The sequence below is a fragment of the Carettochelys insculpta genome, chromosome 2, assembly GCF_033958435.1.
Source record: "Carettochelys insculpta isolate YL-2023 chromosome 2, ASM3395843v1, whole genome shotgun sequence".
NCBI classification, from domain to species: domain Eukaryota; kingdom Metazoa; phylum Chordata; order Testudines; family Carettochelyidae; genus Carettochelys; species Carettochelys insculpta.
In genome coordinates this window covers 213,508,934-213,531,553 of record NC_134138.1, presented here as the reverse complement: position 1 = coordinate 213,531,553, position 22,620 = coordinate 213,508,934, and the positions used below count along the sequence as shown (strand labels likewise).

General features: G+C 41.1%; 1 protein-coding gene across 5 annotated transcripts in view; it reads right to left on the bottom strand.

Moving 5' to 3' along the window:
- Positions 1 to 328: 328 nt before the first annotated feature.
- Positions 329 to 22,620, bottom strand: part of COLQ (collagen like tail subunit of asymmetric acetylcholinesterase) — an 84,493-nt gene continuing 62,201 nt past the window's right edge. For 4 of the 5 annotated variants that reach the window (XM_074984542.1, XM_074984541.1, XM_074984544.1 and 1 more), the window contains exons 10-17: positions 22,184 to 22,219; positions 21,133 to 21,213; positions 14,934 to 15,030; positions 11,457 to 11,596; positions 7,511 to 7,630; positions 6,475 to 6,595; positions 4,045 to 4,147; positions 329 to 2,172 (exon numbers count right to left, since the gene is read on the bottom strand). In XM_074984542.1, the coding sequence (XP_074840643.1) occupies positions 2,103 to 2,172; positions 4,045 to 4,147; positions 6,475 to 6,595; positions 7,511 to 7,630; positions 11,457 to 11,596; positions 14,934 to 15,030; positions 21,133 to 21,213; positions 22,184 to 22,219 (768 nt within the window). In that variant the 3' untranslated portion in view covers positions 329 to 2,102. The remainder of the gene's footprint in view (positions 2,173 to 4,044; positions 4,148 to 6,474; positions 6,596 to 7,510; positions 7,631 to 11,456; positions 11,597 to 14,933; positions 15,031 to 21,132; positions 21,214 to 22,183; positions 22,220 to 22,620) is intronic. The other variant, XR_012644040.1, reaches the window with a different exon arrangement.

Here is a 22,620-nt window from a genome sequence, read left to right as displayed (position 1 = left end):
CAGGGACAAAAACGAAAGGGCACAAACTTAGATAAAGGAAAGACCTGCCATTGTAGATGTTTAGACAAAGTCTCTCTGAACAGAGGACAGATAATATGGACCCAAGACTGTGAAATTCACCCACAGGCTATACGATGTTAAGAAAATGCACACAAGCCACACAGAACTAACTAAATGATGATAATTTATTAACACCGCTGCTTAAAAAAATGGACGAAAGAAATGAAAAAGAAAGACTGATTAAACGATCAATTAAATGAGCTGGACTACAAAAAATATTGATCTTTCCGCGTAACAGCATAAATCATACAGGTAAGAGAGAGCCTGAGAGAGTGAATTAACTGCCTTTATTTTTATACTAGCAAATTCCAATATTACTATGGGCATGCAGAATTAAAGCCATGTCATCTACACGTGGTAAAAGATGTATATATTACTTGGCTGTTTTAATGCATTATCGTCGTAACACAACATCCAACTTTATTTCACCTGTACAGGAAGTAACTGTATACATGACAATGGTTGCGGTGCTGACGTGGTACATGTAACTCATGCATTTGAAACAGTCACATATAGAATTTATTGGAAAGCAGAAACAAGTGGCCCATATGAAAAGGAGAACTAACTGAGAGGCTTATAATTGTAAATTCCACATGTCCTTGTATAAGCACTTGCCTTGATTGCAAACTTGTTATATTTCCATGTAGCATATTCAATATTCTTCCCACATAAAATTTGCTCTTTAAACACCTCACAATAAACAAACACATAAATTGCCCTGAATGCTATTGGAGTTCACATACCATTTGATGAACTTTTCTGAAAAACAAAAGTAATATGTGTGTGTGTGTATATATATATATATATATAATCTATACAGCATATGGACTGAAGGAGAATCCATTAACACACTGTTCTGAGTGTAGTTCTATGTAGAGATATATAGATATATGAAAATGATGATATATACTCAATAGAACTGAATGCTGGACAAGAGTAGAAACAGATGGCAGTGGATAGGACAGGAAATCTGGAGTGCAGAACTTGATCAAATAACTGATTAAGATCATGAGGATGAGGAAAAGAAAAAGTAAAGTCATGACCTTTGGTGTAGAAACCAAAGTGGAAAAATCTAGTCATCTATAAACGTCTAAATGGTCACATTTTAATTTTCACAATAGTTTTTATGTAATCCTGGAAAGCTCTAAATCTAAAACATCCCAGTGTGAGTGTGCTCGATAACAACACAGAATACAGTCATCCTGACAAAGACTAAGAAAATGATATGTGTTAAATTTTTGCCTCTTTTATAGCCTGATCTCCCACGACACCACATTTCCTGGCCATTCCCCAGTTTGTGCATCCAGTCTGGCTTCATGTTCAGCAACTGTGGGCCCTGTAGAAATCACTTCCACACTACCACACACACACACACAGACATTTACACATCTACATAACTCTATTTCTTATCTGTTGTATAAACTGTCAGTAAAATCAATCAGTTCCTTTCCCTGAATTGCTGTCCTTAAAAACACTTATTGGACTGGATCCACCTGTAAGGGTTTTGGTTAATTTGTAGTGATAAACTATAATTCACACGGCTACAACGCATACAAAGTTCACATTGTAGTAAAGTATATTGTCTCTATAAACACCGCATCCAGGATATGCTTTGTGTTTATGCTGAGAAAGTCTAAAACAAAAACCCTGAAGAGTTTGTATTTCGGTCTAACAGTGCTAAGTCGAGGTATTGTTGTCTTGTTACACAATATTCCTGTTTAGTGAAATTCAGTTTGCCAGTGATTTACTCTGGTAGTTCTCAAAATGAGCAGTTCTCACAGGCAGCCATGTGAAGCACAAGTCTTACTGGCAAATACTATTTGACATTTTTTCTGTTAAGACAGGATGCAGTGGTCCTATTTTCTTCCAGTCAGACTTATGGTATCTTTTAAAAAAGCAATCCCAAAGAGCCATCAGCAGCATGGTATTTGTTTTTTTTCTCCACACAGTTTTATAGATTTCCCAGTCCTTCTCAGATTGATGAAAGTGTAGCACCTGATGTATCTGTTACGTGTGGGATGCTACCCACCTCCATTTTTCTTTCATGTGAAATACCGACACTGTGTAGAGTCAATATAACAATAAGAAGTACACTGTAATTTTCCATAAGACCTAAGATAAAAGAGAATGTGCATCAGTTGCAATGTATGAAATATTTGCCCATTAATACTTTTCTTTTCTTTTATAAATTTACAAATATTGAATGGGGCTTGGCTGTGCCTAATTTGCTAGAACCCTTTAGTATCCAGATTTCCAACACATTAAACATGGGCTCTGGGAGTAGCTTTCCAGAAGAATCAAGTTCATTCACATCAATATAATGTCAGGAAAGAACCAATTACAAATACATTTAACAGCAAAATAGAGATACAATTTCCAGCTATCTTTTATGTCATTTATCACTGCCAGTGAAGTCAATCCTGCAGAGTCCAATATACAGTAGGCATAAAAATCAGATCCTAATGAAGTCCATGGGACTTTTTTCTAATCCTACGTCCTCCACAAATTCATTGGATAATTGTAGGTAAATCACATAGGGCCTAATTTAAAACCCAACGAGTCAATGAATGTCTTTCTCTTGGTTTCAGTAGACAGTAGATTGGACTCTTAAAATCTGTGCTTCAATTGTTCTGCCAAATAGGGATAACAATATATATACACATCATGACAAAGCACTTTGAGATACCTGGTGAAAGACTTCTGTTTAAGTGCCAAATATTATGAAAGGGAGAGTGTAGGGGGCAGGAAAAATTGTCTTAGGTTCACTGATTTTCACTGAGCTGTAATAATTTATGCAAGCTAAGATTTTTGTCTCAGATTTTCGTACAAATGCAATTTTGATGAGGGTTTTTGGAAAAAGATGACAACTGATTTTTTCACTATCTAGGTATATATTGAAGCTGAGGTTTCTCATAACTCATTAATGATTTTCAGCGTTTCCAGTTTTAGGGGATCCAACTTAAACCAATGAAAAGGGAACTAATGTTTCAGAAGGGAATTGCCCAGCACATTCGGAAAACCAGCCCCTTTGGAGATAGCTCAAGTTTTCACCTAAAATTCAGGCACCCCAATAAGTAGCCAGTTTTGTAAGTTTGGGCCTAAGCAATCAATCCTGCGAAACCTCTTGTTCTGTGACTGTTCTAGCAACTGCACTGTGCGCATTAACCCAACAGGCAGTTTGCAGAAATGTCCTGTGGTTTCCTTCCCCTGTCAATTAGCACATTATGGCCTCAAACTATGAGGACTCTGCAGATAATTTCATTTACAAATTAAATATTTCCTGCTAGATAGTAATGATACCTGACAGTGAGATAGAGGTATGGCTACTGGAGGTAAAATACTGCCCTGAGGAAGCCACTGACACAGAGGCAGACACGGCAAATCAACAATAAGCAGATGTTGCAATGAAGTATTCTGCTAAGCAGAATTACAGCTTTGCATTTATTGTTTAATATTTTTGTAGATTGTGCTGGACTTTGAAAATGTCTGCACTAGTATATGAGTGACTGGTCCCAAATCAAAGGACTTCCAGGAGGCAGACCCATGAATTGGCCTCTTTCTCAGTAAAGCTGACATGCAAAGGATGAAATTGGCTTTGTGCCTTTTATTCCCTCTCTTAACATGTAAATAACAATGTCCTTAATTTTGTAGCAGAAATTTTGGACTTGCCTATTCTTGGAAAGGTTACAACCTAGTTTAATGATAACATCTGAGAAGCAGGAAAGCTCAGTTTCTTCTTAACAAAATTAAGGTTCATTACGCCCATGTGTGTCCAACTCTCCTTAACAACAATGGGACTCACATGCGCACAGGTGAGAGTAGACTTTAACCCTAAACGTCAATACAACAGAGTTAGACTACATATGAACATCATTTTCAATGCCTACTTTAATAACCAAACATGCTTTAGTGAAATACTTCAATGCGGTATTTTTTTTTTTAGAGCTCAGTGAAAAAATAAAATGAAGATAGCTTTGTCCGTACCCAGGGAGATACGTTGTACATGTCAAATATCCAAAATCTTTTCCATCACAATCTTCTACTCCCTCATGTCGGTAGCCATCTCCACAATAAGCACGGTGGCACCCTAATGGACATGCAAGAAAGGAGCACTTTCACAACTGAGACAGCCCAATCAAGAACGCAGAAAAGATGAGCAGCACCATATTACTAAGGGCACAGCATGGAACAGGGAATCCAAATGGCACTGGGGAAAGACTTCACACTCAGAAAGGGCTGGTTACTTTTCACTATAAAGAGTGCTCTGTGATTCAGACGTAAGTGATTATTGAAAGGACACAGTTTAGTTTGACAAATAAGAAGCAGTCCTGTAACATCTTAAAGACTAATAAAATTATTAGATAACGAGCTTTCGTGGGTGAGACCCCCTTCTTCAGATGACTGAAGTAAGCAATTAGAATCTAGCATTTATATAGTGGGAAGGGAACAGGGAAGACTTAGGTTAGACAGGGCTCTAGGAATTAACCAAAAGAAGGTACAGGAAACATAAAGTATGTTCAGGATAAACTTTGAGAGTTGGTCTTTCAAAAACACCTAAATGACTTAGGAGCACAAATTCCATGAAAGCTATGGGACTAGTGCTCCTAAATCATACAGGTGTTTTTAAAGGTCTAAACTGGCTCTTTCCTTGAGATCACATTATATCCAAGTACATCTACTGAAAGCAGATTCCCTTGCATAAAGATGTGATATGTAGACTTACTGTTTTTCTGCTTAAAAAAATCTCTTGCATCTGTGTACAGTGATTGCCAATGTAATGTCAATACACACTCAAGGTTACCACAAGATGGGAGAGCAGAATTATTTCCTGTTGAAAACAACAGGTAATAAACTGTCTAAGTTAGTAACAAATCTCCCATTGACTTGAAAGGGAGCTAGCATTTGTTAGGGCCTTATTGTTTAACAATCAGAGAGACCTTGAATGGTAACTTTGAACTTACCCTGACTTTTTATGGCAATTGCTGCATGTATCACTGTAATTATTTTTGGCTGATCAGTAATTGGCATTTGATTTTAAAGTCTGTGATTTTTCTAAGCATAACTTTAAAAGTTCATTTAGCTGTGAGGGAATTCAATGGGAATTTAATAACTGATTAAATCAGCACACAGAAAGGGACTGTTTGAGGACAATTGTTAAAACTGGTAATGTAGTAGCGGTTTATTTGTTAGAAGGCATGTGGTCTCCCTGCAAATAATTCATTTACTGCTTGTCCAAAATTGTTGCTTCTGTATAAAGAACAATTAATCTGTTACACAACTAAATCAATTCAAAAGCTAGCTCTTTTCTTGTAGTTCAGTCAAAGGAGAATCACTGGCAGAAGAGCACAGGTCCACAAGGAAAAAGAATATTCAGCTATTATGGGGTGCTTAGTTTTCAGCTTTTTAGTGACATCAATGTCATACTGCCTAAATCACAAAGGCCCTAATCATTGGAATCCGTGTCTCTTTGTGGCCTGCTATGAATGTGCTTGCAAAGAAAGGAGGTGGATGTACAAGGGACAAAATAAGCCTGTTTTTTTCAGTGTCAACAAGCTCTCATTCTGCATTGTGAAAGGCTCCTCCCACTTTCTTCAGCTAAAATTGACTAGAAGGTAGTGACCAGTTGCTGTATGGGTGGGAAAGGGATGAGGTGATGAATGCCAGAAGTACCTCTCAAGTTATGCTCCCTGTTTGCATGACCAGCAAAATGAAAGTAAAATTGTCTTGGCATGAACCGGTCCTGGACAGACCTGGAAGTGAATGTGTTGAGCCAAAATCTGATTCCACTGAAGGCAATGACAAAACTGCAACTCATTTAATGGGACCAGGATCTGGTTCATTATTAACTCCTTCGAGCAGAAACATAAACTCTTGTATCCCAATATCTTGAACAAATTCCTAGTAGGATAACTGGATCTTGCCTATCTAAAATCCTCACCTATAACTTCCGCTGGTTAGAGCAGACATCTCCACTTGCTGTCCTAAATGTTTGGGCAATATACTAACAGGGCACATTCTTGCACTCAAAATCCCAGTGATTGTTACAGAAGTTCTCCGTATAAGTCAATTGCAGCATCAGGCCCTTGCAAATACATCTGTCATGATCTAACTCAGAGGAGATTTCTGTGTGTGAAGTGTGAAAAGCATTCGTGGGATCCTTTGAGATAAAAGGAACAATGTATATAAGTATCATTTTGCCTAGAGTTTATAGCAACTTGCATGCCTGATCTACTCAAAATGCAGCTGACCTACCTTCTTTTTGAACAGTGGTGAGTCTGGGAACTGTTACATAAAGGTTCCACATAAGACATCATGGATTGCACATGTGCTTTACATTACTGTTTGTCTAAGGATAATCTAATGCGCTTGTATGTAGTATGAAAAAAGAAATAACACTGAATAGATAGGACTTACTGATACAGTCATCTGTCACAATAGTGTTGCCATCATCACATTCTTCCCCATCCTGGATGATGCCATCTCCACAGGTGCTGCCATCCTCTACAGGGTAATCCACAGGATAGAAAGGGGTAAGCTATCCAAATAAACACATGACAATTACTAGAACTGACATAAGAGTCTTGTTATCATTAAAAAGGTGAAGGGGTGACGGAGATGGGGACAAGTCACTCAGTTTGGAACCAAATGTTATGTTTGCCAAAGTTTGGGGTTTTCTAGGATACGGTTTGACCTACTATTGAGCCACTTAGGAACCTGGGATCTGGATCTCAAATTCTTCAAGATTTAGTGAATGTTTGAATGTATGGTATGAGTCCACCTTCTGAGGGACGTTTTTCAGGAAGTGTCAGTACAGCAGAACCCCTGTGAATTGCTTTACATTGTAACTAGGTGTGCAGATTGTGTTATTTCAAGTTGAATGGTTCTCACACAGAGCCTGGTTAAAAGCCCACAGGAATCTTTATTGACCTCCATGATCTAACCCTTACAACTCTGTGCAACTCAGTGGTTTCAGTTTGCAGGTCTCTTTACAAACAGAACATTTTTTTCCCATCATTTCACATGAGTTACTATTTTGTACATGGTCCAAACACTCTCGCAAACCTACTTAAGTTTTACCTTGTGAGTGAAACACAAAAGCCTCTCTGCCATCATATACAAAAAACTCAACCCGTTTGTTCACCAGTTGAACTAGGCTCACAGGGTGGTTTCCAAAACCAGAAACCATTGATAGCGTAATACCTCCAATAGCTAAGGCTCCTGTAAACAAATATTCCAGAATTTTACTCAGTTTTAGCAGTATTCCTCTTTTTAGGAGGAATTTCTACCAAAAATAATTAGGTGGTCAAACAACTGGGGAAAATAAGAATTACCTTTGGTTTTAATTTTTTTTTTTTAAATTCAAAGCTTGAAAGCACAAAACTTGTTTTTAAAAAGGAACACAAATCTTCATGAAATCAGATGCCTTCTTAGATAACCCTCACATTTTTACCTGGATTGGAAGCCATCCGATGCTATCCTTGAAATACAGGGATCTTTGATCTCTTCGAAAGGCTAACGCATTTTCAGTGTTCAACCGGTCCAACTCCTCCTGATTGTTCACCACAAAAATCTGTGACACAGACAAAGAAATCACCGAGGATCCTTTCAAAGAATATTTCTGTCACAGGGTCTAGTTTGCAGGGTTAACAAACAGCTTTACATCTGTTGCTAATCAAACAGAAAAATGATTCCAAAAGCAAAACTGTATTCATAATCTTATGCTGAAAGGTAAGCTTGTGCACTTCCAGGTCACCAAAGTACAAATAGTAATAATTACGAGACATGAGTATTAAAGAGCTGAGCTGGATCTACACTACACTACAGAATTCTGTTGACAGAAGAGACCTTCTGTTGAAAAACTAGGGACTATCCACAAAACAAATTTGCTCTGTTGAGAATCTGTTGACAGAACGCAACAGTTTTCCCGGCAGAGTTCTGTCTTAGTCTCTACGAACAAAAAATAGCATAGATGCTCCGGGGGGGGTGGGAGGGCGGGGGCTGTCCTTTCAACAGAGAGGGCTTCCGGTTCAATGGGATGCCCTGTTTGCAGAGCTTCCAGTTGGCTGTTCTGTCGGCAGAGGGCTGGGCAGTCTGGTTGCTCTCTGTCGACAGAGGTTCTGTTGGGAAATATCTGTCGACAGAACTCTGTAGTGTAGTCACAGCTCTAGTGCCCAAATTTCCTAGGGCCAAATTTTTAAAACTCAGCACAAGAGCTATTCCCAAAACAATTCTGTCATTGCCTGTTCAAAAGCTGATATGCACAAATGGGTATGTTTGGAGGAGCAGTTAAAGAACACATGTATACAAAAGGATTTGTGAAGGCCGCATTGAGTGTGCCAACATTTCTTTATGCACATTCATTACAAAATAAATTAATAGCATTGTTAGAGCCCCTACTCAGCTTTTATTACTTTGTTCAGACTTCACTGGCACTGAAATCTGTATTTCTCTATATGCATCTGCTCCAATCACAAGCAAACTCTTTAATTGAATAGAAAAATTAGTTCAAAACTAAGAGAACTGGACTGAGCCTCTCCTTTCCCAAAGGCTTTTATGTCTCAGTCCCTGAAATTTGGCAGCAAGAGGCATTAAGCTGTAATCTCTTCCTTTAGGAGTTTAATCAAATTAATTTTTGCAGGATTCAAAACATTTTTAAATTAAGAAAAAGGAAATGGAACACATCTGAAGAAAATGGATTTAGTGACAATGTCTGAGCCTGATTTCCAATAAGATAAGCAGAATTAGTTCTTTTTTTAAAAAAATCAAGAGTATAGCATGACAATACCCAAGGGCCCCTAACAAAACTCAGCACCATTAAAAGCAGCATTGAATAAAAATGCCTTCAAGTCAAATGAAGGAAAACAGTGAAGACTCCCTCCCACACTAAGAGCTGAGTTTTTAAGTCTAAAGCATTCATGGTGAAAAGAGAAAGGCCCAATACAATTGAACTAACTCAGGGGTGTGCGATAAGCCAAAAGGGGTTTGCTCTGGTAGGCCACTGGTGCTTTATTTACCTGCCCACTCAGTGGTATGGCCGCTTGTAGCTCTCATTGGCCGCAGATCATTGCTCCCAGCCTAGAGGAGTTGTGGGAAGTGGTGTGGATTGGAACACCACTTCATGCAGCTCCCATTGGCCGTGAATGGCGCAGCCAGCAGAAGCAGCAAGCAGCAGGAACAGCAGGAGCGGCATACCTGCAGATGTGCAGATAAACAAAAGGCTGGTGGCCCACCAGGCCTAGTGCTGGCTAACTGTGTCGGGCCCACTGATTTATTGCCCACCCCTTGGTCTAGCCTTAGTTGAAATCAAATTGCAGTTTTGTCTGTTCAACTGTTATAAATTTGGCGCCTTAACGGTACAAAAGATCTAAAAATTAAGATGAGCCACCGTTACAGAGAACAAGACTAAATGGTGTTAAACCCAGAACGGAGAAGGCACTGGTGATAAAGAAGTGGTGACCTCTGTGACAAGAATGAATGGTAAATGAAACTAGGTGCCAACAGAATTTTTCAGCTCTGGTTGGCATCATGGGTGGCAGGCAACAAAGGCAAGGCAAGGCAAGCCAAGGCATTGCCTTCCCAAAAAAACTGGGGTGTTCCTGCCCACCAAATTCTGACTGGCTGGGAAGGCTGGGGCTCCAGCTGTTGTGTGGCTGCCCCAGGACCAGAGCTGGGTCTGGGGCCAGGGTTTCATGGCTGCCTGGCTGCTTCCATAGCTGTCTGACTGCTCTGGGGAGCTGGAGCTGGGGCTGGGGTCACACAGTTGCTGGCTGCTCCTGTGGGGAGCTCGGACTGTACAGCTACCCAGCCCTGCAAGGAGCTTTGGGTAGTAGGGGCAGCACCATAATGCAAGGGACTGGGAGTCCAAGGGCCAGAGCCAAGGCTCAAAATGGGTACTAGGCCCTGGCGGGCATGCAGGTGGTAGGCCTGGGGCTTACCTCCCCAAGCCCAGACTTCTCCCACCACCCTTGGTTAGCATCCTGCTCATAAAGAAACCTAGCAAGTAAGGCTTGGAAAGGTCTCTCCTGGTCTTCTATGGGTGCATCTGTCTCAGAATGCCAGTTTTCTTTAGCTGGCATGAGGGGACACCTGTACACAATGAAGGGTTTGAAGAGTAGCAGTGTAACTTGTTTAGTTTAGAAAAGAGAAGATTGAGGGGGGACATGATAGCGGTTTTCATGTATCTAAAAGGGTGTCATGAGGAGGGAGAAAACTTGTTCTTCTTGGCCTCTGAGGAGAGGACAAGATGCAATGGGCTTAAACTGCAGCAAGGGAGGTTTAGGTTGGACATTAGGAAAAAATTCCTCACTGTCAGAGTGGTCAAACACTGGAATAAATTGCCTAGGGAGGCTGTGGAATCTCCATCGCTGGAGACATTTAAGAACAAGTTAGATAAATAGCTATCAGGGATGGTTTAGACAGTACTTGGTCCTGCCATGGTGGCAGGGGCCTGGACTCAATGATCTCTTGAGGTCCCTTCTGGTCTTAGTGCTCTATGATTCTATGATTCTATAATTCTAAACACAAACTAAATTCCAACTTCCTAACACTCAAGTGCACAAGGACAAATGGAGTAAGCCAGTAGATTTGCCAAGGAAGGAGCATTGCTCAGCAGGTGGTGGGATGAAACCAAAACTAATTCAGTTTTATTAGCATAGAGTATTCTGGATGTACATGGCTTCCAAGATGGCCTCCTTCATTCAGGATCCTTTAAAATATTCAAACAGAGTGTCAGTAATAAAAGCAACATCAAAGCATACTGAAGGAAGAACAAAAGTCTTCAGTCCCAAAATAAGGAATGCTAGAAATGGGCTAAACCAGGGCTGAGCAAACTTTTTAACATCGTGGCCCACTTTTTGTCCCTGCAATTAGAAGGGCCCCCAAAATCTGTCTAATATAATCCAGTGAGACAGAAATTTCAGTTATGTTCAGCATGTGTAAGAAAATGAGTCTGTAGAAAGTAAAAACTTTATTCATCAGTTTATAAATGTGAATAGACATAGATAAAACCAGTAACATATGTCAACATTTTTAAGGAGATGGATGAGCCTTAATCCAGCAGCTGATTGCACTCTGTCCTCCTTATGAAATTTTATGCACCCCCAAGGGGACCCACCCCCCACTTTGTACACTCCTGGGCTAAACCATATACCCAAGACAATGTTATTTCAAGACTGCCAACAGTATTCAATCACACTGAATCCTGGAACTTATCTAGAGGACATAGGTCCCTCACCTAGACTGACTCTCAAGATTTATAAACTAGAAATAAAACGCTGAAGCACACTGATGACATTTAGACAAGCTCTCCCTTTAATCCAGAAATTTGGCCAACACAGTGCCTTTTAAATCAGAACACTTATATATCATTTACTAAACCTCCAAATAGGCTGTCTTACCACAGGGACTTTTGGATAGGCGTGTCCAGTCACGGGTTCTTCATATGGTGGAATATTCACATTTTGTGAGGGTTTGCAGAGACATCTCCCTGGAGGCCCCGGAAGTCCTCTTTCCCCTTTTGGTCCTATTGCTAATTGTCCTAGGAAGCAAAATACCAGGTGGCCATGTTACGATGTTACTGTATAGAACACAAACCCAGCTGCAGAGGAGAACAGGCGAATGTGGGGAAGGAGGAGGGAACAATCAAGTGGGTTTCCTGGGTGAAGAGGAGAAAGTGGGCTAATTGGCCCCTTCTCTAAGATGCTTGTACACTAATGCCAGAAGCCTGGGGAACAAACAGGAAGAATTAGAGGCCCTGACACAGTCAAACAAGTACGAGGTGGTTGGAATAACAGAGAGTTGGTGGGACGATTCGCATAACTGGAGCACGGTCATGGAAGGTTATAAACTGTTTAGGAAGGACAGACGGGGGAGAAAAGGAGGAGGAGTTGAGCTCTATGTGAGGGAGCAGAATGATTGCTCAGAGCTCCAGTATGAGGAAGGAGAAAATCCAGTTGAGTGCCTTTGGGTTAAACTTAGAGGCAGAAATAACAGAGGTGATGTTGTAGTTGGTGTCTGCTATAGATCGCCAGATCAGGGAGATGAGATAGATGAGGCTTTCTTCAGGCAGCTAAGTGAAACTTCCAAATCACAGGTCCTGGTTCTCATGGGAGACTCTAATCATCTGGACATTTGTTGGGAGACCAATACATCAGCAAACAGACAATCCAGGAAGTTTTTGGAGAATGTTGGGGATAACTTCTTGGTACAAGTGCTGAAGGAACCGACCAGGGGCCGTGCGAAACTTGACCTGCTGCTCACAAACAGGGAAGAACTAGTAGAAGAAATAGAAGTGGGAAGAAACTTGGGCTGCAGCAACCATGAGATTGTAGATATCAGGATCCGGACAAAAGGAAGAAAGGTGAGCAGTAACATACAGACCCTTGATTTCAGGACAGCAGACTTCGACTCCCTGAGAGAATGGATGAGCAGGATCCCTTGGGAAACAAAGATGAAAGGGAAAAGAGTTGAAGAGAACTGGCAGTATTTTAAAGAAGTCTTACTGAAGGCACAGGAACAAACCATCCCGCTGCATAGTAAGAAATGCAAACATGGTAGGCAGCCATCTTGGCTAAACGGGGAAATCCTTAGTCAGTTTAAACTCAAAAAGGATGCCTACAAGAAGTGGAAACGTGGACAGTTGACTAAGGAGGAGTATAAACATACAGCTGGAGAATGCTGGGCAGTAATCAGGAAAGCAAAAGTACAACTGGAACTGCAGCTGGCAAGGGATGTGAAGAATAACAAGAAGGGTTTCTACAGGCATGTTAACAATGAATGGGTTATCAGAGAAGGTGTGGGGCCATTACTGGATGAGGGAGGTAACCTAGTGACAGATGAGGTAGGAAAAGCTGACGTACTCAATGCTTTTTTTGCCTCAGTCTTCACGGACAAAGTCAACTTCCACATGATGGTCCTAGACAATGCAGTATGGGAAGGTGGACGGCAGCCATCAGTGGGGAAGGAACAAGTTCTGAGCTATCTAGAAAAACTAGATGTACACAAGTCCATGGGTCTGGATTTAATGCACCCCAGGGTACTGAGGGAATTGGCAGAGGTCATTGCTGAACCTTTGGCCATTATCCTTGAAGACTCTTGGAGATCAGGAGAGATACTGGATGACTGGAAGAAGGCTAACGTAGTGCCCATCTTTAAAAAAGGAAAGAAGGACAATCCAGGGAACTACAGACCAGTCAGCCTTACCTCAATCCCTGGGAAAATAATGGAGGGAATCCTCAATGAATCCATTTTGGAGCACTTGGAAGAGGGGAAAGTGATCAAAAGTAGCCAACATGGATTCACCAGGGGCAAGTCCTGCCTGGACAATCTGATTAGCTTCTATGACAAGGTAACAAGCTCTGTGGACATGGGGAAGTCAGTGGATGTGATATATCTTGACTTCAGCAAGGCTTTTGATATGGTCTCCCACAACATTCTTGTCCATAAGTTAAGGAAATATGGATTGGATACTTGGACTATAAGATGGATAGAAAGCTGGCTTGATGGTCTGTCCCAATGGGTAGTGGTCAACGGCTCAATATCTGGATGGCGGTCGCTTTCAAGTGGAGTGCCGCATGTTTATTAATTACCTGGATGAGGGACTGGATTACATCCTCAGCAAGTTTGCGGATGACACAAAACTAGGGGGAGAGGTAGATATGTTGAAGGGTAGAGAGAGAATCCAGAGAGACCTGGATAAATTGGAGGACTGGGCCAAAAGAAATCTGATGTGGTTCAACAAGGAGAAGTGTAGAGTCCTGCACCTGGGGCGGAAGAATCCCAAGCATTGTTATCGTCTGGGGACTGACTGGCTCGGCAGCAGTATGATGGAAAGGGACCTAGGGGTTATGGTGGATGAAAGGCTGGATATGAGTAAACAGTGTGCCCTTGTAGCCAAGAAGGCCAACGGCATACTAGGGTGCATTAGGAGGAGCATTTCGAGCAGACCTAGAGAAGTAGTTATTCCCCTCTATTCGGCACAGGTGAAGCCACATCTGGAATATTGTGTCCAGTTTTGGGCTCCCCAGTACAAAAAGGATGTGGATTTGCTGGAGCAGGTTCAGCTGAGGGCAACAAAAATGATTAAGGGGCTGGAGCACAAGACTGATGAGGAGAAGTTGAGGGATTTGGGCTTGTTTAGTTTACAGAAGAGAAGACTTAGGGGTGATTTAATAGCAGCCTTCAACTTCCTGAAGGGGAGCTCTAAAGAGGAGGGTGAGAAACTGTTTGCAGTGGTATCAGATGGCAGAACAAGGAGTAATGGTCTGAAGTTGAAGAGGGAGAGGTGTAGGTTAGATATTAGGAAAAACTACTTCACCAGGAGGGTGGTGAAGCATTGGAATGTGTTGCCTAGAGAGGTGGTAGATTCTCCATCCCTTGAGGTTTTTAAGTTACAGCTGGACAAGGTCCTGGCTGGGATGACTTAGTGGGGGTTGATCCTGCTTGAAGCAGGGGGCTGGACTACATGACCTCCTGAGGTCCTTTCCAGACCTATGATTCTGTGATTCTGTGAATGTGAACTACTAAATACTAGTAAGCTGAATTCACATTTGTCTACGGTCTGGGTGATGAAAGGTGCCCATTTAAGACATTGATTTCCAGGCATTTGTTTTGGTTAAAACATTAACACAACTTCTTATACTTAATTTAACAATTATTGGGGAAACTGTTAGTATCCCAATATCAACTGTTAATATCAACTCTTAGTATCCCAATATCAGTTGTTATGTTATGGCACGTCTAGCTTTCTTCAGCTCCAAAAAGCTGCCTAAGATGTGTGTGGATCTATATAAATTGCAGATTAAGATTCTTCCTCCTTTCCCCACCTCTGCCAGCATCTCTGCTGTGCACCCACAATGAAGACAACACTCTCTTACCTGATACTGAAGGTCCCGGTGGACCCGGTTGACCTGAAGGACCAGGCCTACCAGGTGGACCCATAATTCCAGCAGGTCCAATATCTCCCTTTTGTCCCTAGCATATGAAAATCCTTCATTAATGGTACAGCAAATTAGCATCTACTGCATTTAACATAAACAAACAGTTCCACCAGTGGAAACATAAACTGTACACTTCAGACACACCACGCATGGGGACACTGGAAGGTGAAATATATATTCTCACACAGGAACGAGGGGGAAAATCCCTATTGTGATTTCGCTCAAGACTAGATGTTTTCCATACATCTGTTCTTTGTGTGTAGGTGTGTTTAGTTGAAGTTGTATCCACAGATGTGAGTGATTCAAATTAGTTTTTACTGCTTTCATCCACGTTAGCCATGCAGGAAGCCTTACAGAGTGAGCTGAATTCTATTGTGCTATGTACCTTATCTACAGAATCATTTACCAATCTATACTCATGCAAACTATATGATGGTTGTGCTGGCAAGGAGGTGACCAAGGAGGACATAATTTGCTGACAATGGGGTTGTCCTGCAGAGATGTTCTAACTGTTGATGATGCACAAGGAGGAGGTTTGATTACTGTTGCCTAGGCTGAGTTTTCAGGGCTGGCAGAAAATAAAAATCATTTCACCTGTAAAAGGAACAAATCTGATCTGGAATCAATAAGACACAATAAGCACGAAGCCCCTGGGTGCCATTTTTAATTATCACTTTTTGGACTAGTGTTTTTTTTTTCCAAAGCCACTAAGTGACTTAGGAGCCTAAAGAAGTTAGGCACTTAGGTGCCTGAATCCTACTGAATTTCACTTAGGTCCTTTTGAAAATTCTGCCCTAGGACTGCACAGTATCTGCCAATTCTTTGCCTGTCCCTAGCCAGTATTGTCTCATTCATAAACCTGGAAATCACAAATGGAGACTTTAATATTTCCATGAAAAAGTAAACAAAAAATGCCAGTTAGAAAAATGGATCAAATCCAACTTTTTCAGAGATCCCGTCTCCTACTAGAAATGTTTCTGAACGGAAACAGTACTTATTTACGTTTATCTTGTTATCTATACAGTTCCTGAGATTTTCAGTTCTCTCACACTCTCTTTTTTTTAAGCTGAGCCAGAATTCCATGGTGCGTCACTTAGGCTGAGGTTTACATAGCTGCTTTGACCTTGATGCAACAAGACACACCATTTTGCATGGTAAAAACTGTCTATACTGTATCAACTCCCCTTTAATCCTAAAGGTGATGAATTCCAATGAGGTGGTGTAACTCTAGGGTAACATGCGTTCAGAGGATAACGATGGGCCACCACACATCTTGTTTCACGGTAATGGAGAGTACACACTGCTGGCTATACTAAAATAATTCTGTGTTATATAATACTCTGTATCCCATGGATAACTTTAAATGTCATCTGAGGTATTTCAATTGAGCAGGGTTGTCTGTAGCTGGGAGCCATCCAGAATTAATAGTTTGCCTTGTTTCACCAATGAACCTTAGTGTTCATGTGAATATTCATGATGATGGGCAATAATCACTCACATTATTCCACGAGCATACAAAACCGGCAGAGCACAAGGATAAAAAATTGAGTAGCAACTAAGAAACTTCCTGGAAGACTCCCTCCCCCTCAGAATGAATTCATGAAACAGGAAATAAACAGTCATATGTTGGCCTGTTTCAAAGGTGCTTGGTTTCCATGTAAAATATACTTGATGAAGAATTAACTGGCCCTCCTTGCTTGATGCAGGTAGAGCAAACTAGGACAATAATTTACACCAGAATATCTTTGCCTCGTTTCTTTCCATCAAGTCATACAGCACTTGGGGAAGCTCTTCTCAAAGACAAAATTTAATCTTCCCAGTAACACTATTCACTCACAACTGATAGAAGGCATTCTGCCTTGTCAACATTGAAATCCTGGACTGTGTACGTAGTGTCAATTTGCACGCTGCAAAGCTGAGCAAACAGCCCTTTTTATGTCAGGGCTGTTCCCTCAGCTTTGCAGCTGAGGCAGTGACTTACGAGTTCCACAGTCTGCCTGTCTTTTCAGAAGGGATATGCCCCTGAAGACTCAGCGCAGAGCTGAAGAAGTCAATGAGATAATCAAGATGGATCTCAGAATGGAACTGGAAGTAACACTTTCTTAATTTAGCTGCTATGCAGGCATTTATACAGGGATGTCAGCTGTTTCTGGAGACAGGAAATGGCTCTGTGTGGGCAAAAGCTATCTTCTCTGTTTAACAAATAGCCATTTAAATACAGATTTTCCATTTAACACAAACAACATATATAACACCCAGGCCAGCAAAGCCTTATAATAACATTTTAAAGTTCTTTAAACAGAGAAAATGAAGATAATTTCAGTTTAGCTGATCAAAAACAAAAAGAGAAACCAATTTTCAACCTTCAATACATAAGTTTAGTGCTCACATTGACATTTGGGCACCCAGATAGTGCTTGGATGTTACTATCTAAATGGGGGATTTTGACTTCTAATTTAGGGCCAGGTTAAGTAACCTTCATTATTCTGAATGGTACTTTACACCACAAATACTCCTATAAATCACTGGAATCATTACTGAGTGAAGTACTACTTCATATGACAAAGCTCCCACGCTTAGTAACTGTAAGACTAAAAATTTGTGCAACTCCAAGATTTAGAGCAAAACTGTGAGCACTCTGCCTTCTCTGTTTAGCCATTAGTGAGTGACACTTAAATCCGTTCCTTCTGGTGGTACAAACTAACACAGTCTAAGATGCCAGGGGCCACATAACGGCTTTGAAAAATTCACTTTTGAAAGAGCAAAATTCTTCTCTCCAGGACAGGTGACAGATCTAATTTGCACAGTCTGTACTTGGTTAGTATTCTATTTTTAGGATTAACTTTGCAAAAAACCCTGGAATTTAAAAATTACCGGCAAGGTACAGCATTATGTCAATAGGACTTTTTCCTACTGACATTGCACCACTAGGAAACCAAATTAGTGATTCAGATTTTCAGTGCTAGGTAAAACCATCCTGTGAATAAAATTCCTTCAACTGGACACTGAACATAAGCTTCTTCCAAGGTGCTGCTGGAGTACCCGCAATTGCACGCAAATATTATTGTTTAAAACCGATTCAGGGTGTACAAGGAAATGTACATTACAAATGCAACTGATGATATATGTTAGCTCTTCTGACTTAGTAATTAATGTAATACTTTTAATTACTTGGAGAAACATACACAATTTGTATTGTGGAAGTTTGCTTCAACTGCCACATAAAATTATCAGCTTTTTACACCAATCCCAAAGAACTTGAAAATATTAGTTCTATAAAAATAACTATTTTGGACACAAAATAAGAACAAGTAACTATAACATTATTTCATCTGGCTTATCTTGTACCAGATTTCAATTATTTGTGTTTCAAAAGTTACTATGTGTCATCTACCACCATTTTCAGAGTGTATGGATTTATGTTTCGTACGTAGCACTGTGATGATGGGCTCCATATATGTACAAGGGGCCGTTTCTACATATGCAACTTGTTCAGAAAGTGGCATGCTAATGAACAGCCCCAAAAATGCTCATGAGGTACGGATGTAATTTCCGGTGCCTCATTAGCATACGGTCACATGACTTGGAGTCCGGAAGTAGCTCTTCCAAACTCCAAAACAGCCGTGTAGAAGCACAGCCTCTGGGGATCTCCTTGGGACGAAATCCCTCTGGAAGGAAATCCTCCCTTTTCAGGAAGACGGGGCTTCTGGCAGGAGGATTTCCTTCCAGGAGATCCCCAGGGGCCGCACTTCTATATGGCTATTTTGGAGTCCAGAAGAGCTTCTTCCGGACTCTGAATCATGTCATCATATGCTAATGAGGCGCTGGAGATTTACATCTGCACTTCATTAGCATTTTCCAGGCTGCTCACTAGCATGCTGCTTACGGAACAAGTGGCATGTGTAGAAACGGCCAGGAAGACTAATGAATGTGATTTCTGTCTCTGCTTCATAAAGATGAAGCGATGGGAAGAATATTTGATAACAGCCTTGTTTCTTTACACTGAAGCGCGGTAAGCTGCAAGGCCCCTGCAATCTGATCTGTGTGGATGGTCACAGCCATGCAATATCTGCTCGAACTCAAGGGTCTGCCTATGCTGGGTCCAGCTGCAGGACTGGAGTCTAAATTGGCACTGTCTGGATGCGTACGTAGTGCTGAAAATATAGTACAGACTGGGTACAGCTTATGGCACAGACTGGGTACAGATTGCATTAGTGTGATTTTGAAGTACAGACCAATGGTCCTTGTGAGACCACGGTGTATTAATCTAGTCCATTACAGTGCCAGGTGGCTTTTTTTCAATGCACACAAGCAATTTCTCTCTGAGTCAAGATGGTGCAACTCTAGTCACTGATTTCCAAGCTGAACATATTTAATTTTCCCTTGTAAATCGATTCCTCCAGCCCTAATAATTTTTCTTCTCTGTGCTGAACTCCTTTAATTCATTGATAAATTTCTAGCATGGGATGCCCACGGCTGAACAAGAGACCCCACTTACTTCTGCATTATTGCCTCCTAGCTTCTACATCTTATTAGGTATTTGCATGTTATATTCATTCATCAATTAGAAGGCCAAAAAGGATCATTGGGATCATTATCTACTCTGCCTTCAAAAATGACAGCTTCCCCAGCAGGGATTCAGACTCTGATTACCTACATGACAGGCAAAGAGACTTACCGCTGTGCTAGTGAGGAAGAAATTTAAAGTGTAGTTCTGGTGGGAACCAAACCCACAACCTTTGAATGTCTCCCAGCTCTAGAAGTCCAATGAGCCACAGAGCCACCCATAGTTCACTTAGGCCCCCCTGAGATGTGAATGTAGTTTGCTCGATTCAGAGTGTAGCACACAAGTCCTTACACTTGGGAACCACTAGCAGCATTACTCCCCAATGTATTTTTCTAGGTTGAAAATAACATGGCTATTTTCTGCACATATTTCTAATTTTGCACCACTGGATAGTCTGATGTCAGTGGTGGCTCTCATACCCTCCAGATCTTATCACGTGCATATTTACTCAGCGCATCTATCCTTGCATGCCTTTACTAAAGCTGTACACGAAAGCTGACAGGGTCAGTCTTTGCAGCACTCTGCTGGACTTGTTCCCCAAGTCAGTAAGTTGCCAGATAGCATTACTCATTGTTTACTATCCCTTACAGAGTACTGGATCCAAGTGGCAATGCTTCAGAGGCACCGAAAGGAATCTGTATTGAGATAAAAGACCAGTTCTGTGCCCTTGTACCTTACAAAACTCTACATCTTTCCTTAGGGCAGAAATGGGATAGTGCATAGCATTTATAACATAGCCAGTGAATTCCACCCCACTCTGCTGCTGAGGGCAGATGGTAGGAATGCTCTGATCCTGTACAGTAATTCCCCAACTTCAAGTGGGAGAGAAAGTTGTTGGGGAGTTGGACCAAAAGCTGGCCTCCGCTACAGCCTCTCCAGTGCCCCAACGGGTCCATGAAGCCAGCTTCCATGGCTGGCTAAGAATTCTCTTAGCCTGAAAAATCTAGTGCCACCCATTCTTGCAGCTCCTAATGATAGAGGATCGCTATATGCTGGGTATCACTGGCTGCTACAACTGTCCTCAAGCTATTGACATCTGGATTAAAAATAGAATAGCCCAGATTCCAAGCCAGCCTCAGTATTGGGGAGTGAAACCACTGTTGTTCCCAACATTTTGGATCCTGTCCTGTGATAATTGTAACTCAGTCAGACCAGAGAACTAGCCCTGGAAGTTAGTGTAGAGTGAAAATGGGGAGCCCCTTGTTGCCAGCTCAGAGAAAGAAAATAAGTAAAGGGCAGGGGTGTGGAGTCCATCATTTGTAAGAACTGCACCCTTGCCAGGCTGCTCGGCATTCAGAGGGAAGATCACAGCCCTGTTACATTTAACTAAAATCATACACAAGTTAAACATATTAGCCATTATATGCAAGCAGACACACACACACGCCTGGGAATGGTCACGGCCCTTCTCAAACATCTGTATATATTCAAAACACTCCATTTCTCTGCACAAAAAGTTGAGCAAATCAATGGCACAAAATATAGACACACAAAATGACAGAGGATCTAGTCACACATCACAACCACACAAACCCCAGAAAACTCATAAAGAGAAAACAGAGTTCCTACTTGTTTGCCTCGTTTTCCTGGTCTTCCAATAGGTCCTCTGTGCCCAGACGCTCCAGGTTCTCCCTTTGGACCCATTTCTCCCTTAGGAGTGGGGCAGGGAAAAAAAGCCAGACTTGAGTAAAGAAATATGTATTAAATTGTTAATATGCTTCTTCTACAATACAGCAGATAATTCACTATGTTCAATGTAGTGGACACCGTATCTCTGTGTGCAGTCTGGCTCTAAGAGAAAACCAATGTTGTTGTAATATATATCACAGTTCACGGCCATAACTAAAGAATTTTTAAATCCTCTTTAAAGTTTTTACTTATTTCTTTATCCCAAATCCCTCAGAAAGGTCCCTCATCTAAAGAAGATGCCAAGTGGGGAAATCAGAAACTAATTAGAAGATACGGGGTTATCCAGGCAACTTGGCTAACAGGCATGTCTCTGGCACATTTAGAAGTATCTAGCTTTGCTATAAAGATCCCTAGGTAACAAAATCACCAGTAAGAAAGGTAGTCTCTTCAGAAGTAGCCAATATTTTCTCAACCTAATCTCCCAGACAAAATACAATAATAATTGTCAATATAGACCTTCCTTTAAGGATTCTGCACATAAAACAATCTTTACATCAAATTATAATTATATGTCTAGTTCTTGATTAATGGACGTACTAAAACCAGTCAGGGTAAGCCCTGCTATTTAGAAGAAGGTCATTGTGATTCAGAATCCAGGTTAATAGAGATGTTAAATAAAACTGTGCAATTGAATTGGTTATGAAGTCACAAACAAGAGTTTGGAAACTTAAAGTGGGGGGGGGGCAAATTTCTGATCAAATAAATATTCCTGAACAAAGAAATTAAAAGAAACCCTTGCCAGAGCCAAAATCTACAGTCATCACCTAAAATAACGGTTCAGTGGATAGAAAACACGGGTCAGCTTATTAAATGAAACTCTCAATTCTATGGCACCTTGTGACCAAGATCCATGGCTCTGGAAGTTAGATGCTGCTGAAACCATTCAATGAACCATGTGTTTTCTAAGAGACGCTGTATCGTGTTTACTTACTTTTTGCCCCAGCATTCCAGGGAAACCTATATATCCCTGTAAAGCAAAAGACAAGAGTAATCAAAAGCTCACTGAGTGATCTTTGACAGAACAGGATATACTCCAAAGGAGACAATGTATTGGGTTTGAGTTGCTTTGTTTTGTTTTCTTACAAAACACAAGTAGCCAGAAAATTTGTTTTTCAGGATAGATGGACACCAGCCTCTTTGTGCCACAACAGTGTGAAAATGAATAATCCCTGGAAGATCCCATAGCAGATTGCCATTTGTGGCCAAAGGGACCAGGGCTGAGTGTGTCTCTTGTAATTAGCCAGCATGGTCTACCAGCGATCCTGAGGATCTTTACACAGCTCTGTATACTCAGCATGTCCCAGAATCCCAACCTGGGAGCGTATTCTTCACTCACAGGCTGAAATGTAAAGGGGCCTGAAACTCCTC